Raw genomic sequence first — 18,039 nt, 5'->3', positions numbered from 1 at the left:
AAGCAAATGCTATCTTAAGTCAGTAGGAGGCTGCCTGATTATAAACATTTTGAAAAATAAACTACCAATGTTAAACCAATTAATGATACAGTACAACCCACAACATCATTCATTAATTTTATTCCCACTAAAACCAAATTCAAAGATTTATGGATGATTTTAGCAAAATATGTTGTCTTCCTTGTACCTAAATATTATGTATGACTGAAACATTTCGAAAGTAATAACCAGTTGACTCTTTAATTCACTGAGTAAAAACTGAATATTTACTAACATTTCTTGGAAACTTGCAACCAGTACACAAGGAAGAATCTTGTATCATCACACTGTGTTGTCCTTAACTTGACAGGAAGCCAACTTCAAGCAGATTGACTTGAATCGGAATCTTATTTGGGAAGCACCAAGTATCCAATAAACTGTGTGGGGTTTTTTAATTTTTTTAATCTGGAAAAATTCTCAAGTTCCTGTGGTTTATCTTCTTGTCCATCACTTTCTGAAATCCTGCAATCCCATGTGGACTTCTGGTAGAATGAGCAATGCAAGGAGCTGGCTTGGACTTGGCTTGTCCTTGTACTTCTGGGGATTGATGGACCTTACGACCACTGTTCTCTCCAGCACAACACCACGAGGCAAATTAGAAGAGCTCCTGTCAGACAAGTCACAGATGCATCAGCGAGCCAAGAGAAGCTGGGTTTGGAACCAGTTTTTTGTTCTGGAAGAGTACACTGGAACAGATCCTTTGTATGTAGGCAAGGTAAGTAAGATATGCCCAGGGTATCTCACATTGATGAATAGGAATTGAATATGAATGCTTACCTAGCCTGTGTCTGAGGCCCATCAGAAATTTTACCTAGTGGTATTTACATGACCCATAACTAAAATACAGATTTTTTTGCTTTGTCTGATACAAGTCAGAAAAAGGAAGATGCTTCTTGTCCATGTCTCTGTGCAGAGTGGGAAAAACCAGGAGTGGTTTTGCAGAAAACGTTTCAGATCCTGCAAGAACCTCTCAAGGCTCAGGAAAGACAGCAACAACTTTCTGAGAATGACAGGATGAAAAAAGAAATAGAAAGGCAAAAGAGAAAGTAGAAGTTTATGCTTTGTCATTTTTTTTCAAAGCATGTCAACAGATGTAGCCTGAGGCCCAAGTTTAAGGGAAAAAAGAAAAGGAAAAATGGTCTTTACTTCAGAGACTATCAATGACTATGTTTATTAACTTTATATTCAAATCCCCTTGATTTATCTATAATCATTTCATTTTTAATCCTGGCTTTGTCCTGTGTTTACTTAATTTGAATATTAATCAGAAACCATTTGTGAAAGTAACCAAGTGAGAGAATGATAGACAAAAAAATTAATTAGAAAATAAATAATTCATTCAAATGGTAACTAAAACACTTGTTTAATACAAAAGTTAAGAGCTTAGGTTTCAGATTGAAATGTAGTTCAAAGTACAACCCTGTCAGATGCTTGCCGAAATACTCTTGACAGGTCAACAAGCACCATTAGCCTGGTTCTCCTCAACTGTCCAACAGGAAGAAGAGGATGAAGGAACGGCTACTTCTCAAGAATTACCTTCCCCTCCCTTCATCCTGCATTCTCTACCTTTGCAAATTTGTTTGTCCTATGCCAAAATAACTCCAAAATCCCTCTACTGTTTCATCTCCATTTCTACCACTGTCTCAGCTGAGCAAATACTTAGCTAGCCTCCCATCAATTTCCTCCAGACCTCCTGGATTTCCTTCTCCACAATCCATTCTCCACCTGTGTGTCCCTGTAAGTCTCCCTTCTATTAAGTGGCCTGTGGGTTGCCTCACTGGAAGGGAAGAAGTCCTCCAAACAACTCCCTCACCACTTAGTGACATATTTTGTCCCCTGGAGTCCAAGTACACGCTATGCTATTTTTTTCCCCTGGTTCTCCTGCTCCAGGGATATGACCTGCAGCTCCCACAACTTTCACAATGTTTCCTATATTGTTCTTCCAGAGTAGGGACATTCTATTAGCTATTCTCTGTGGTAGCCCCTGTTAAATTCTCTTGCCATCATTTCTTTCACGACTGTAACTGTAACCTACAGTAATTGATTTATTTTTTAATGTACATGGTCATTGTCTGGATTCATTAACTAGATTAGAAGCCCAGAGAAGGCAAAATCATTGCTCCCATTTTATTTCCAAGACCTAACATGGCACCTGCCACATGGAAGATGGAAAAATGAATGAAGAGCTCATGTAGTAGGAATTAAATAAGAGAATGAATGCAGAGTGCTTAGCACAGAAGAATACTTGAATCAGGACAACCCTGTTGCAGTAAGTAGTGGCAGCAGTAGTCTAGGGGATTCATAATGGGAATTTAGCAGCTCATTAATGTATACCTGCCCATGACCTCAAATCTTGCTTTCTCTTTTCTACATCCTCTTCATCCTTTATGCACAATAGTCACTGTACTTGTCAATACTTCTTCACCAGTTTCTCTCAGATTCATCTCTTCCACTCCAAACTCATTACTGTGGTCCTCTGTTCCTCTTAATTAGATTAACTGAGCAGGCACTACAGACATGTCTGCCTGAGGAGAAGCTCTTCCCATCTCTATCTCCTGGAAACACCCTTTGTAGCATGCTGCCCATCTGATTAAGAAAGTGCTATAACCTCTTGAATGCCTAACAGAGATCCTCAAATGCAGGTCAAGAACTTCCTCCATCCTCATCAGAGCTTCTCAACACACGTCTCTAATCATCACGGCCAAGAAGATCTCCTTATAGGCCTCCCACACACCACATTTGTCCTCTCCCCATGTGCCCATGCCACAGCCCTGGCAAGTACACGCTGCCATCACTCCTCCACCCGGATCCCCAAAGACTTCTAACTTCTTAGAATTAAAAGATTTTTTTTTCTAATTAGACATACATGACTATTGGTAAAAATGAATACATTCATATTTAGAAACTGCTTTGTACACTTACACAGTCTAGGACTCTCTTCCCTCCTTCCAAGGGCAGAAATTGCAATGGCACTCCCCAAGCTTGCCTACACCTCCCAGTTGGCATAACTGATCACACAAAAGCACAGAAAGAAAAAGGTAGCTAACATTGCACTGGGCTGCTGCTGCATCCTGTGTCAGATCCTTTAATCCTTGTAACAGTGTCAGGCGGGTTGTAATAAATCGAGTCAATTAGGCTTAGAGAGGTTATATTCACTGTCCAAAGTTACACTGAAGGCAGCAGGAAAAGCCTGAATCACACTAGCCATCATTTTTTTCTTTTTCTTTTCTAGCCATCATTTTTAACCCAAAGCGATAGGCTTCCCTTCACATTCCTCTTCATGTGGCCGGCCAGCACCTTTACACCTAGCCCTGAAGATTCACAGATGCATAAGGTGGCGTCAGGAGTCTAAGGGAGGCTCACTGCTTCCTGAGCCCTTGCTCACTGATGATGGGAAGTATTTAACTATGTGGCACTCTCTATCACCATTAGTATTTTCCTTCTCCTAATTACTTTAACTCAGGTCAACAGACAACAGCACACTCCCACAGTCCTCTGCAGCAGCCGGGGAAGGACTTTACTCTGCACTGGTGTCTCCTCCACATATAGTTAGTTGTACAGTTGCCTATCAAAGCACTTACCCTCACACTTTCTTTTGAAAGAAAATTCATCCACCCTTAATTCTCTTTACCCCAGGGACATTTTGTCACCTTGAACTCCACAAGATGTCTGTTTAAAGAGCTTGCCAGGGTATTTACTTATTTCAGGAAGGAGTATGGCAACAATTATCAGCGATAATTGGAATGGTCTTATAAAATCCACACCGTGCTCTCCAGAACAAGGGAGTAAGGAGTTTAAAGCTAGCTTATATTGACATATGCAAAGGGAGGGGTGTAGAGAGCTTGTGTGTGTGCATGAATCTGTGGCTTCAAGTCCTGCCAAGGTTAACAACTACATGGACGTTGTATAGTCACAACTATAAACACTGGCACAGCGTTTATAGCTGACAAATTATATATAGCTGACAAAGTTTATATAGCTGACAAATTGGGAGGGAGCATCCCTGTTTTCAGACTCTCAAGTCAAATATGATTTTTGAGAGTCTTCATGAACTTCCTAGCATTCACTATAAGGATCTTTAGCTGAAAATTACAAAGACGACAGCCTTATTAGGATAAGTGAGATTTTAATCTGTCAAATCTGTCTAGGAGACTTTAGATGTTTCTAGGGGGAAAATGTTTTCCCAATATGTACAAAACTATGTGCCACACATGGTGTTCAGTCAGTGTTAGCTGGATTAAATATGGAGAAGATAAAACACTTTTAGGATACTGCCAATTTTCTGAGTGACTTAGAGAAAAGCTATTTATGTCCTTTCTTAGCAGTTTTTGCAAGAAAATATATATTGTGCAGGGTGAACCTGAATGTTCATGTGCATGACTACATTGGTTTTAAGCTCCTTAGTGTCCCTTACCTCATCATATTCCACTCTGATCTGGAGATGGCATTCTGCAAGCCATGCTTTCTTTTTCCAACTGGGATGTACCACAGGTAAGCCAGGAGGCTAGAAGGGAGGAGGAACTCACTTTTTCACTCAGCCAGCAGCTTGATTCTAGTTTCAACTTCATCATTCCTCCTAGGAATACTAGCACCACCAATGGCACCCCACCCTCAAAGGCCTGAGTACCAGGTAAGCAGGACTTGGGGAGAAAGGGCTGCTCTACACCTCTAAGGCCTCAGCTCTTCCTCCTCAGAGGACTAGCAGCTCAAGAGAATATCCTCCACACTATAAACGCTAGGAGCTCTTAGCCCCTGCCTCTGTTCACCCTCTACCAAAGGAGCCTTGACTTCCTGGAGTTACTAATGCTCATCACTCAGACATCTCGCTGTTTTCCTCGTTCCTTTATATTCCTTCATAATCAACTTTTTTGTTAAAATATCTGGAGGAGATTTTGTTTCCCAAGAAGTTCATGAACCACTGATACAATTACACACCCCAGGAATCAATTCTGTGTAAGTCGATCCTGGCCCTCTTTACAGCTGATACTCTTGTACATGAGAGGCTTACTCTTCGTCCCTCTACCTCCTCTCTCCTTGTAAACCTGTAAACGCACAACCTGAAGCCACCAGAGAGATGCTTAAAACTAAGGTAGCATCGTTCCACAAAAGCTTAAGCTCTGACCTTTCAATAACATTTTATTCAGAGCATACTACATGCCAAGGCCAACACAAGAGGAAGGTCACATGCTCTGTTCCTTTAAGAAATTCTGCCTGGAGCTCCTCAATTTCTTCTAATACAGATGACAAACAGAACCTTTTAGAACATCTCAAACGATCCTGAGTGCATACTTTATGTCAGCTTCATCCCTATAGATAACCTGCCATGCCCTAAGTTAACCTGCTTCATTTTAAATCCTATGCCATGTGTCTTACAATTACCAAGAAGCATACATTTCTTCTTTTAAAATTTAAGAAACAAGTCCAGGGCCTGTGGCTCATGCCTGTAATCCTAGCTACTCAGGAGGTTGAGATCTGAGGATCAGGGTTTGAAGCCAGCCCAGGAAGGAAGGTCCATGAGACTTTAATCTCCAATAAACTACTCAGAAAAAAGCCGAAAGTGGCATTGTGGCTCAAGTGATAGAGCATTAGCATTGAGCAAAAGAAGCTCAGTGACAGTGCCCAGGCCCTGAGTTCAAGCCCCAGGATTGGCAAAACAAACAAACAATAAATAAACAAATAAATAAAATTTAAGAAATATCACAAAATCTTTGCCTTCCTCCTCCTAATTCCATTCCCCTGTCAAGAAGTACAAGTTCCATTGGGAATGGTTTTGCATTTCTTTGTGCTCAGGTCCAAATGAAATGTCATTCTACTCTACATGAGCACTGGGCACTTCTGCTTTTTTACCTGTTTTTTATACTGCATGAATAGAATGTATAGATTATTTTTTAAAAAATAGAACATGGAATAAGAAAGTGTGAGAGCTTCCATAGAATAATTTTAGTAGAAAAAAGTCTTTTTTTTTTTTCCAGGGGACTATTCTATCATTTCCCTTGTCTAGATAAGATAAAGTTGATCCTCTCTCGACAGCAAAGTTGTTGTGCATGACTTGGTCAGGAGCCAGTCCAGTATTATTTCAAAGCCAGTCCCAACATCCAAAGCCTTCCCTGTCTGGAGGATTCCAGGGATACATTTCCAGGTGTCTCTTAGCTGGGTAAACTGCAATCCTCAGAGAAGAGAACCCCTCCAAAGCTTTAGGCAGACTAGGGAGCCTTAGTCATGGGACTCTGCATAACAACAACAAAAAAAAGGCCTGCTGTTTGTTTTTCCTTCTCTACTACATCCTGGAGGCCAAGTGAAGAGCTGGGTATGTTAATACCCTTTGCTCTATGCAGGTGTCTCATCATCATAACCACCCCATTTCTAGTGTCCCTATTAAGGGAAAGACACTGTGCTCTGTACTTTACATTCATTAATCTCTAATGATCCAAGTAACCCTCCAAACTAAGTATTAATGTTGTCCACAATTTACACTATAAAGAAATTAAAGGTTATAGACAGTAAATAATCAGGTTACAAATGGCACAGCCAATGTTCAGGTCAGTTATATTTGGCTCCTTGCTCAAACCCCAACACCGGTTGTCTGTTTTACAAATTAATCTCATGAACTTCATTGCTGAACTATGCAAAGTGCTAACAACACAGGAAGCAGCAGTTAGTGTTGCTGACTAAATTTAACTAATTTTTGTTGTTGTTGACCTCTTTAGAAAGATTATGTTACCTATAGAACTGCACAAAATTACAGAGTTCTTGGCAACCATACAAATTATCTTCATTTACCAATGCAGCAGAGTAGTCTTGGACTCCTTTGGAGAGTCATCATTAAAGAATCTGGGAGGAATATAGTTAGGCAGATGGAAGCCAACCCTAACTCACCCACTGCACATGAGTTAATCAGTTAGAAACCCAAAGTGTCCAACAAAAACCAGAGATACTCTGCTATGAAACACGGTAACCAGCGGTTAGATTCAATTTGACTCCTAAAACAAGAAGAAGTATAGTCCTGCCAAATCAAATCACAGAACTGGGGTTACAGAACTGAAGAGTTGAAACGGACACTGGAATATTTAGCCTTTTTTTTTTTCAGTCCTGGGATTTTATTCTCACAGCCTTGACCCACACCTTTGGCCAGTTTTTTAATAAACTACTTCAACAGCTTTCTGCCAACTTTATTGTCATAAAAATGTCAATACCCTAAAAATTAACTTCCAACAATTTTTTCAATTGTTGGATGCTTAGGTTTGTCTATTACTATTTATTAAGGAAAGGTGAAGTTCTTGCTCTTAATTACATATAATGGGATCTATATTTTCCAGAGATATTTTTCCATATTCTTCAAGAAGAAAAAATTTTAAATAAGTTCAAAATACAGAATATGGTACAGAAAAACTGTTCCCTGCTTTTTGATACAATCATGTAACTTTACAGATAGATGTTGATTTTTTTTTTTTTTTTGTAGTACTACGGTTTGAAATTCAGGGCTCACCCTACTACCTGATCCATGCTTCCAGCCATAGTGAGACTTTTTAAACTTTTAAGTAAAAATAATTTTCCTGGGCGAAGGAAGGCTACAAATCTGTACAAAATTGAAAATCAATTTCCTGCCAGTGCTTGTGAATATTCATAATGAGATTCTGGGACTGTTTTCCCACAGCTTCATTCAGATATGGACAGGGGAGATGGATCCATCAAATACATCCTCTCGGGAGAAGGAGCAGGCATTGTATTTACCATTGATGACACTACTGGCGACATCCATGCCATTCAGAGGCTCGACAGAGAAGAGAGAGCTCAGTACACTTTAAGGGCTCAAGCTCTGGACAGGCGGACAGGCCGGCCAATGGAGCCGGAGTCAGAGTTCATCATCAAAATCCAAGACATCAATGACAATGAGCCCAAGTTCCTAGATGGACCTTACGTCGCCACTGTGCCAGAAATGTCACCAGTGGGTAAGGTGGTGATTCACTGATTTTCACAAACTGCAGTTGCCCTATCAGAGATCCTCCTATGTATAGACAGAGACACAAAGAATGCGTAGAACAGCTCACAAATGACAAACATGGAAGCAAAAATTACAATTAAGTCATTTAACAGGCAGGAAGCTACATACACATTGGAATCAACAATAAATATTAAGTCTTGTATTGTTTGCCAGTTCTGATTCTATTAAAAAAATAGATGATTAGTAGATACATACTTCTAAAAGAGAAACATTTCAATATTATCTAAGTGCAAAGAAGATCCAAAAAGACTATGCTGTCCTTAGTAGTTACTAAGAATTTAAATACAAATAACTATATGATCATCTCTACTAAACAAAGACAAGAAAAGCACTATAGAAGCTTGAGATAGAAAGGGGCCTCCCCCAGGAAAGTAAAGATAACACGTGTAAATGCTTTAAGACTGACCATTCAGGAGTACATCCAGCCTTTAACAACTAGACATAAATAAGTTTTCACTACTTCTCTTCCTCAGGTACCTCTGTTATCCAGGTGACAGCCACAGATGCTGATGACCCCACCTATGGCAACAGTGCCCGGGTGGTCTACAGCATTCTCCAGGGCCAGCCATATTTTTCTGTGGACTCCAAAACAGGTATCTGATACAAGAATCAGAGGTGTTTGTTTTGTTCTACAATCCTTTGAAACCTCTACTTACCACAGAAGCAACTTTCCTTTTCAAGGACTCTCCAAGGAGTGTACTAAGCAAAGAAAACTGTTATAAATTTTAGGATTAAGACAGCAAAGGGGCACAAGCCTGAGGCTGAGAGCAGCACTATGCAAAGACAGTGTACAGGGCCAAGCTCTGCCTATCTAGAAATAGCTCCTCACCAGCCAGCCCTCCAAATATGACTACATTTATTTCCAGAGGCAAAGGCTTCTATAATTACAGTACAAGAAGACCCAAGAGATGGGATATTTGCCTAGGCACACTCTAGAACTAGAACCACATGCTCCGAAAGAACCTTCAGGAAAATCATCCAGCCTGTCACCATGTCTAACTAGCTAAAATGCTAGTTAAAGCTCACTGGTTATAGAGCTATCTCTGTACATGTGGCCCAAAGTTTTCCACTGAACTACCCAGTACTACGCAGATCACAAGGTCAGAATGAATGGCAGCTGAGCAGGGAAGTTTTGAGGGGCGAGGAAGGAGCACATAGGATATGTCTCTAAGCAGGCAGATCCTGGTGTGGAGATTCAAAAGGGAGGACAGCAAAGTAGCTGAGAGAGGAACAAGCAATGTGGCTGAAAAGGACATCTCGATAGAAGTATGACAGGTTTTTTTAAATTTCTACTTTATTTCATTTTAATTTTTTTCCTGAGGTCTTTGACTGCAAGATTTATTTTTAATCTATGAAAGCCTTTCTTTAATATGTTTGAACTGGGTAGAATAGTTATGTCATTATTTTGTTTGCTTTCGTGCCAGTATTAGGGCTTGAACTCAGACCTGTATGCTGCCCTTTAGCTTTTTCACTCAAGGCTGGTTGGTGCTCTACCACTTGAGCCACAGCTTCACTTCTAGATTTTTGGTAGCTAATTGGAGATAAGAGTGTCATGGACTTTCCTGCCCAAGCTGACTTTGAACTGCGATCCTCAGATCTCAGCTTCCTGAATGTAACCAGGATTACAGGCATAGGCCACCTGTGCCCAACCATTATGGCATTATTATCTTACATTTATTCCAGGATTCCTCCCTTTTCAGATGCTTTCATAGACTTTATTTGAACATCCCAATAATATTGTGAAGTAACAAAACCTATAGGAGTATTGTTACTCCCATTTCACATAGGGAAGGCTGCAGACCTAGGAGAAGAAAGTTGAGTAAGGAAGCTTACAGATACAGAGGTGAAGTCAGTGGTGAACACTCAAAGTCACCTCTTTAATTTGAAAGGGAAAAAAATATGTTCTACTATTAGCAATCTGATAGAATCCCCACACATATACCGAGAAGTTCTAAAGGTAGTCAGGCATTCAGAAAATTGTATCATAAAAGTAGAAAGTGAGGAAGTGTAAATTAGTAGGAAGAAAAAAAAAGTTATAGTCAGAGATTTCTATAAAACAGAGTCAGAGATTTCTATAAAACAGAAACTTCAATATCTCTGTAGTGGAAGGAGAAAGAAGTGCCCACAGGGAAAAAATATAGACAAGAAGAGGGTAATGTGTCCTTTATACCCTAAGAAGTACCTTACATTATTTTGACAGCTCCCAGAGGGCCTCTAAAGTGTTAAGGTCAAAACTACATGGAAAGCTAGTTATTGCTGTGCCCATGAGGTATTTAGCGAAAGAAAATGCTTCATATTTCACTTCAAAATGTTATTGCCAAATGCAATCTATACATTAGAAGAATAAATGTGGGATGGGTAGGTCTTCCCAGTCCCTTCTTTTTTTCATGCAAAAAGTCTATTTAGCTAAGGGTCACGCCATAAACTTGAAACCAATAAGCCTTTAATCTTCACCTGCAGTGTTTAGAAGTCAACTTTCATAAATTGAAGGGTTAAAAAGGAGATAGCACATCACTGTGCCCCTGAGGCAAGATCAGAATGAAACATTTCGTGAACTTGGGTTACACCCCTGTCTTCACGGCACTATGCTGCTGCTTACTGTCTGGTGAGCTCATCTGTCATTCATGTAAAAAATACACACCTCACAGAACATATTTCATGCCCAAACTCGTAGAATTCAGTGAGGCACAGAGGCAAGCAGGACACAACTAAATTGAATGAACAAATAACAAAAGGAAATCAAATCGGAATTCCAGCCCTACAAAGAGGTTCAGGGGAGGCAGAAAAAAGCAGAATATGAGTTTGTCTAAAGCAGTCGTTCATACTACAAGGGCTCTAGGGCCTGAGGAGAGAAAATTCTGAAAGAGAATAACCTAAAAGTCACAAATCTGCAGACATATGACACTCTGTTTTCTGGACTCCAAGTCCCAGTTTTCTTTGGATAGTCACAGCCCTCTGAAATCACCTTGGTCTGCAAGTCAAGTCTGTAAGAGAAACACTGCTGCCACCTCCTGATCCCTTTCAGTAATGTTACCAAAGGAAGTCAGCCTCTAAGCCCTTCCAGCTGGGATCTTTGTATGAATTCATTGTTTTCAACCCAGTTTTTATTTGCTTCAATTTTAATGAAACAACTGACACCCTCTAGGCATTTACCTTGCTCAATGGAGAAATCTAGAAATTGAATCTGTTAAAAAACTGTCTTGTGGTTTTGTTTTTGAAAAGCAGTCATTTCTATCCTGCAGGTGTGATCAGAACAGCACTTACCAACATGGACAGGGAAGCCAAAGAATACTACGAAGTGATTATTCAAGCCAAGGACATGGGAGGGCAGCTTGGAGGATTAGCTGGGACCACGACAGTCAACATCACCCTGTCTGATGTCAATGATAACCCACCCCGCTTTCCCCAGAGTGAGTACCTAACCAACCAAAGCACAGAGCTCAGGCCAGAGGGTGCAGGAGGTGCAGGAGGAAAGTCCAGCCTTAGTGTTAAAATTGTTTATCTTGGATTTCTTCTGCCTCCCAAGAAGCTGTGATTACAGACGTAAGCTACCATTCCTGGCTTATTTTTGAGAGAAGATACCACGAATATTTTGTCAAGGTTGGCCTCAAACTGGCAACCTCCTGTCTCTACCTCCTGAGTCACTGAAATTACAGACCTGTGCCACCATACTGGGCCCATCTGATTATCTTAACCAATCAATTCACAGATAGATAACAAGTATCTTCTTCAAATGGGTACCATACATGTAGGTACAAGATACTTGAACCAGGCCCCTGATCCTATGAAGCTGAAAGCTCACTTCAGGAGTATACATTTTATACATCGGAAAAGCTATCTATAAAGAGTATTTAGTGTGTCTCTTGGGCAGTTCACAAATGATGTGAGTTAAGCAGGTAACTAAGAAGTTGATGGATCCTGCAGGTTAAGAACAGTGTCATGGAACAGTCTGTGAAATGCATAAGGATTGTTTTATTCATAATAAACTAAGATGCAGGAATTCTTTATAGAAGGATTAGACTTTGACAGAGGATCAAAGAATCTAAAAGATCCTTCAAGAAACATCTGTTCCACTGAGAGGAAACAATAAGAGGATGAGTTCAAGGCCACTTTCAGTTACATAGGCAGTCTGAGGGAGGAAAGGACTTAAATTCTAAGTATGGGGACATAGAGCAGTGTACAAAACATCTGAGAAGATGAGCAAAACATACAAATGGTCTCTCCCTCTCGCTCTCCCTCTCCCTTTGCCTCTCCTGGAAATAAAACTGGTTGTTATTTTATGCTCAAAGACTCCTACAGCTCTTTCAACTATGTTATATTTCTAGTGAAGTCACAGAATAATTTTTGAGGAAGAGATACATAGAGAGCTAATTTGGTAGCCATGTACAGGCTTGGCTGGGCAAAGCATACTGAGAAAGCATGGGAGCTGCTAGGAGGCTTTCAGAAGGCTCAGAATGGAACTGATATGGACTTGAGGAAAGGCAGGAGGAGTAGAGTGGTACAAATAAGAAAACAAGGGCCAGGTGTTGGTGGGTCACGCCTGTAATCCTAGCTACTAAGGAGGCTGAGAACTGAGGATTGTGGATTCAAAGCATGAAAAGACCATGAAACTAAAGAAAAAGACCGTGAAACTCTCATCTTCAATTAATCACAGAAAAAGCTGGAAGTGGCACTGTGGCTCAAGTAGTAGAGTGCTAGCCTTGAGCAAAGGGAGCGCAGCACCCAGGTCCAGAGTTCAACCCCCAGGACCGTGAAAAGAAAAGAAAAGAAAAGAAAAGAAAAGAAAAGAAAAGAAAAGAAAAGAAAAGAAAAGAAAAGAAAAGGGAGACATGGACTTCTGCCTCTAGATTCCTTGACTAAGGAAACTAGATTTCTTGACTGAGGTTGACAACAGTGCTTTAAATTTGGGTGACAAGGAGAAAGATTGTACTACTGACAGAAAGAGCGAGTGCATAATGAAACTAAGTGGCAGAAAGGAAGAAGACAAATTCCAATTTGAATATGAAGTGACAACATAACAATCGGGTTGAATGTCTTTAAAAAAAAAAACCATGATCAGGGCCCAGGAATGGAGACATGACAAAAAGTAGATGCCTGACAGAAGCAGATATAGTTCCAGTTGAAAGACTCAGCCAAGGAAATAAGATTTTAAAAAAAAAGCTAAAACCAGAAAGCCAGGCACTGGTGACGCATACCATTATCCTAGCTACTCAGGAGGCTGAGATCTCAGGATCACAATTCAAACCCAGCCCAGGAGAAAAATCCATGAGATTCTTATCTCTAATTAACCACTAAAGAGCCAGAAGTAGAACTGTGTCTCAAGTGCAGGCCTTGAGCAAAAAAGCTCAGGGACAGTGCTAAGGCTGAGTTCAAGTCCTAGGACTGGCATGCATGCATGCGTGCACGTGTGCGCATGCGCACGCGCGCACACACACACACACACACACACACACACACACACACACACACACACACACACACTAAAATAGAAAGAACTAAGCCAGATTAGCTAAATAGCTTGCATTTTCAATCAGCCAGACCAAGTAAACCTTCTACTTTATCTATGTAAATACAGAATGTGAGTTCAATCATTTACACACAACAGGTATACACAAAATCCCTATGGACATTCATGAAAGAAAAGCATTCTTCAAATAGTACAAGTAAGTCATTCACTAAATTGATCCATCCCACATTACTGGCCCTCATGAAAATGTTTGTGAAAGGCCACATGTACTATCCTTTTGGAGAACATTACCAATTCTGAGCTTCTTAAACATGTGGGATCTCTTTTGGAATTTTAAGACAAGAAGCATCAGGAAGCAGTGAGAGGGTCCCAGCTCTAAGGACTTATTATTGGACCATACATAAAAAACTAATGAATCTAGCTGTCTATAGCTATTCTCCATTTATAGATCACTATTCTCCATCAGCTCTAGATAGGTTGATCATAGAGGTGGGAACAAAGCACACTGACCTTGCCATGGAACGAAGGCCTTTGAAATATAGTTAAATAAATACATACTTTGTGACCACAGTGTTTTACTATCTTTTACAGAAGGAATTGACATTTGGGGAAATATTCATACCCATTAGGAAATACTAAAAGTTTAGGAAGCAAGATACTTTCCACCAGCCTGAAGTATGACTGGGATGAGAAACAGTTTCACATGTAGCTTGTACTACCCTTAGAGTAATACAATAGTGAAGTAATTTTAATTTTTCCTTATTGAACATTCACTGTAGTCTCTGACCTATAAGACTTGAGTGACAGTCTCTGTGGATCTCCATTTTGGTCTGAAAATCTCAAGCTTTCATTTTTGAAGCAAGGAAGAGATGTTTCACATATAGCATACTTGATATAATAATTACAAGGCCTATCTTTGTAGCAACAGATTATCAAGGATGCATGTTCTTGTTTTTCTCCTCAGAACATTATCAGATGAGTGTATTGGAATCGGCTCCAGTGAGTTCCACGGTGGGGAGAGTGTTTGCCAAGGACTTGGATGAAGGAATCAATGCAGAGATGAAATACACTATTGTGGATGGAGATGGTGCAGATGCCTTTGATATTAACACAGATCCAAATTTCCAAGTTGGCATCATAACTGTAAAGAAGGTAGTCCAACTCCTTTTTCCAGCTCATTTTCATGGATGCTTTATATATAACATGCTAGTGAGGGTTTTTGTACTAAAAATATATATTGATTTAAACCCTCTGATAAAAGCGATCTCCAATTATTAAAAAAGGAAAAAACTTGCCTCTATTCCTTGGTCTTACATGCTAATTCTGGTCATATCACTTTAAAGAAAGGTTGACCAGATACAACAATACGTATATTAGGTAAAATATTCTTCATGCATGTGTGCAAAATCACAGTGAAACTTCTTTAACAATTAGCATAACCACAAAAATGAATAATAAAAATATTATACAGGTTCCATCAGGGTGGGGGTCTTAGTAAGGAGTCATTGGGCAAATGGAGAAGGTAAAGATGGATCAATATGATCAAAATGTGTATTGTGAAAATAACACATTATAGAATTAGAAAAGCTTACTAAAAGTAAAAGTACCAACTTGGGGTATGACACAGGATTGAAAACATTCTTTACTACATGTCATACCTCAAGTAAACAATAATTCATTGTTAACTTTAATTAGTAACTACAGATGCTCAAAGTTTTTAATTACTTAATTCTTGAATGCAAAAATTCCATTCAAAAATTAATCAGAAAAGAAATTTTAAGTATACTCAACAGTTAAATTATATTTTGTATCTTAACATAATTCTAAGTCATAGAAAAACAATAACAATCTATGTTAAATTTCACAGTATACCTTAGCCCTTATTACAAGCAATTCATTTCTTGAAAATCTATTAATATTAAAATTTAAGAAACTGCTCCATTACCTAGGGGTAAAAACCCAAAGGACAGAACACTATCTCTCACTGTCATTATCAAAACTATATCCATGTTCAATCAAAATATGTATCAATTTTAGGGTCATTTTGATTTGTTTTCTGAATTTAGAAGCTGCTAGAAAATAGGATTATGAAAGAAGTCAATAAGTTGGGCAGACAGACCAGTCACATAATATAACAAATATTTTGAAGCTTTTGACGGTTTAATCCATAATTCTAGAACAACATTCACTTAGATGTATGATTCACACACATTATTCCTACTTTATCATTAACAGTGTTATATAAAATTGAAACAAAATTTTGCTTTTGTTTTATTTCCTTTAGGCCTATTATTTGTCTAAAAAGAAAATTTTTCAAGAAGAAAAATTAAGTCGAATTGATAGACTCAGTCTTCATAAAATCACATTATAACTACCTACTACCTTGAGTGTCTTTTTGGCTTTTAAGCAATCAATCGATTGATTGCTAGTCTCTTCAATGCTTGAAATTACAATTTTCAGAATGCGCTTTATTCTGTAGGAACATGATATTATGTCAATTGCTAGATGTCAGCTTGCCTTCCATCTTCCAGCATACAATAAGCAATTTTGGAGACCCTATTTTCCTCTAAAGTGGTCACAAGAACAAAATTGTAAAATCTACCAAACCTAAGAGAATTTTAAATTCTCAATTAAAGTAATTAATAACTAAATCCACATTACCACTTTGAACTGTAATTTTTATGACTTCATTTTTAGGAATCCAATCATTTTTCATTTTTGAATGCTCCAACTCTAGGAAATTTCTTGAAACTGGAACTTGGGTTTGTTACGACATTTAAATACACCGTTCTGAATGTAGAGATAGTCATATGTTTAGGAAAGTAAGAAGCTCATGTTAAACTTGCATCAAGGTTGGGTAACTTTAAGCTGAGGATGCTGGGGCAGTATTTTCTTCCATTCTAAAGGTAGCTGTGAGAGAAACAATAATCTTAGTTTGAAAATCATGAAGTAACTTATTTAAAAAAGAAATGTCAACAATAATTAAAAACTCACTCTAGTCTTCTCAACAGATGGTGCTAGAACAACTGGATGCCATATGCAAAAAGAAAATAAACTTCAATTATACCTCACAGAAATAAACTTAAGGTGGATCATATGCTTAAGTCAAAACTAAAACTTTAGTATTTGTAGAAGGAAACATAGGAGACAATCTTTTTTATTCCAATTCGGCAAAAAGTTTCTGCAACATGACACCAGAATTCCAGTCTAAAAAAGAAAAGTTGTAGGCTGGGAATGTGCCTTAGTGGTAGAGTGCTTGCCTATCATGCATGAAGCCCTAGGTTTAATTCCTCAGAAAAGCCAGAAGTGGTGCCTGTGGTTCAAGTGGTAGAATACTAGCCTTGAGCAAAAGAAACTCAGGGACAGTGTTCAAGCCCCAGGACTTGCAAAAAAAGAAAAGGAAAGGAAAAAAGAAAGAAAGAAAGAAAAGTTGTTAAGACAAAATTAAAAGGTTTTATTCTTCAAGATGCTATTAAGAATGAAAATGTACTAGTTTACCAGGGAGAGAAGGGGTTGCGGGGAGGAGAGGAGAAGCCATCCATTTTAAAACTGAGTAGTGTCAAGCAAAACCTGAGCCAGGGCAGAGAAGGTTCCTAGGAACCTCTCAAGACCATGCTGCTTATTTAGTAGACAAGTTAAAGCCATGCTTGCCTGGAATAAAATGGTTTTACCATCCCACTGACTTCCTTAACTACCTCAGAAGTTCTCAAATCTTCCTTATCTTCCTTACCCAGGGTGAAACTGAAATCAAAACCATTAACTGTAGAAGAAATTATTTCCTCATTTTTATGTTTATGCCTTTTCCATCATTTCATTTAATTTGGAGGTCTTCCTACTAGTGATCAATATTGAACATCTACTAGTGGCTAATCAAAATTTTCCTGTCATTACTTTTTAGCCCCTGAGTTTCGAAAGCAAGAAAAGCTATACCTTAAAGGTGGAGGGAGCCAATCCTCACCTAGAGATGCGTTTTCTGAACCTGGGCCCATTTCAGGACACAACAACAGTGCACATCAGCGTGGAGGATGTGGACGAACCCCCAGTGTTTGAACCTGGCTTTTATTTTGTGGAAGTACCTGAGGATGTAGCAATTGGAACAACCATACAAATCATTTCTGCCAAGGACCCAGATGTGACCAACAACTCAATCAGGTTTTTCCACAGATTTCATCTTTTTTCTTATATCCTGGAATAGTTCTTTCTCTTGTATGCAATTTTCTAGCACTTTTCCCTTCTATCTCATCTCTGTTGTTGCTTAAATAACATGCTTTGTAAAGATATCTGGAAATGAAATATCATTATGTTTACAACTCACTTCCATTTGGTATACACACATGCCCTAAGTTCTCAGTCATGGTTCCACTGATATCTAGGGTTGTGTAACAGTTGTTGTGGGAGGCAGCCCTGTGTACTAACAAATATACAACAGTATCTCTACCTTCACCCACTAAATGCCAATCATAGCCCCTGAGTTCTAACAATCTACAATGTCTCCAGATATTGCCAAATGTCCTGGAGAGGTGTTGCAAAT

The 18,039-nt window shown here is 39.0% G+C and overlaps 1 protein-coding gene across 1 annotated transcript in view; it reads left to right on the top strand.

Moving 5' to 3' along the window:
* The first annotated feature begins 364 nt into the window (after window positions 1–364).
* The window catches only part of Cdh20 (cadherin 20), a 37,789-nt gene continuing 20,114 nt past the window's right edge, over window positions 365–18,039 (top strand). Inside the window, exons 1-6 of the mRNA XM_042668546.1 lie at window positions 365–754; window positions 7,694–7,988; window positions 8,515–8,634; window positions 11,284–11,451; window positions 14,473–14,660; window positions 17,407–17,660. Coding sequence (XP_042524480.1) covers window positions 512–754; window positions 7,694–7,988; window positions 8,515–8,634; window positions 11,284–11,451; window positions 14,473–14,660; window positions 17,407–17,660 — 1,268 coding nt within the window. The 5' untranslated portion in view covers window positions 365–511. The remainder of the gene's footprint in view (window positions 755–7,693; window positions 7,989–8,514; window positions 8,635–11,283; window positions 11,452–14,472; window positions 14,661–17,406; window positions 17,661–18,039) is intronic.

The sequence above is a fragment of the Dipodomys spectabilis genome, unplaced genomic scaffold (assembly GCF_019054845.1).
Source record: "Dipodomys spectabilis isolate Male_0828 unplaced genomic scaffold, ASM1905484v1 ptg000455l, whole genome shotgun sequence".
NCBI lineage: Eukaryota > Metazoa > Chordata > Mammalia > Rodentia > Heteromyidae > Dipodomys > Dipodomys spectabilis.
Note: the sequence above shows the minus strand (reverse complement) of the source record. Positions and strands in the feature narration are given on the sequence as shown.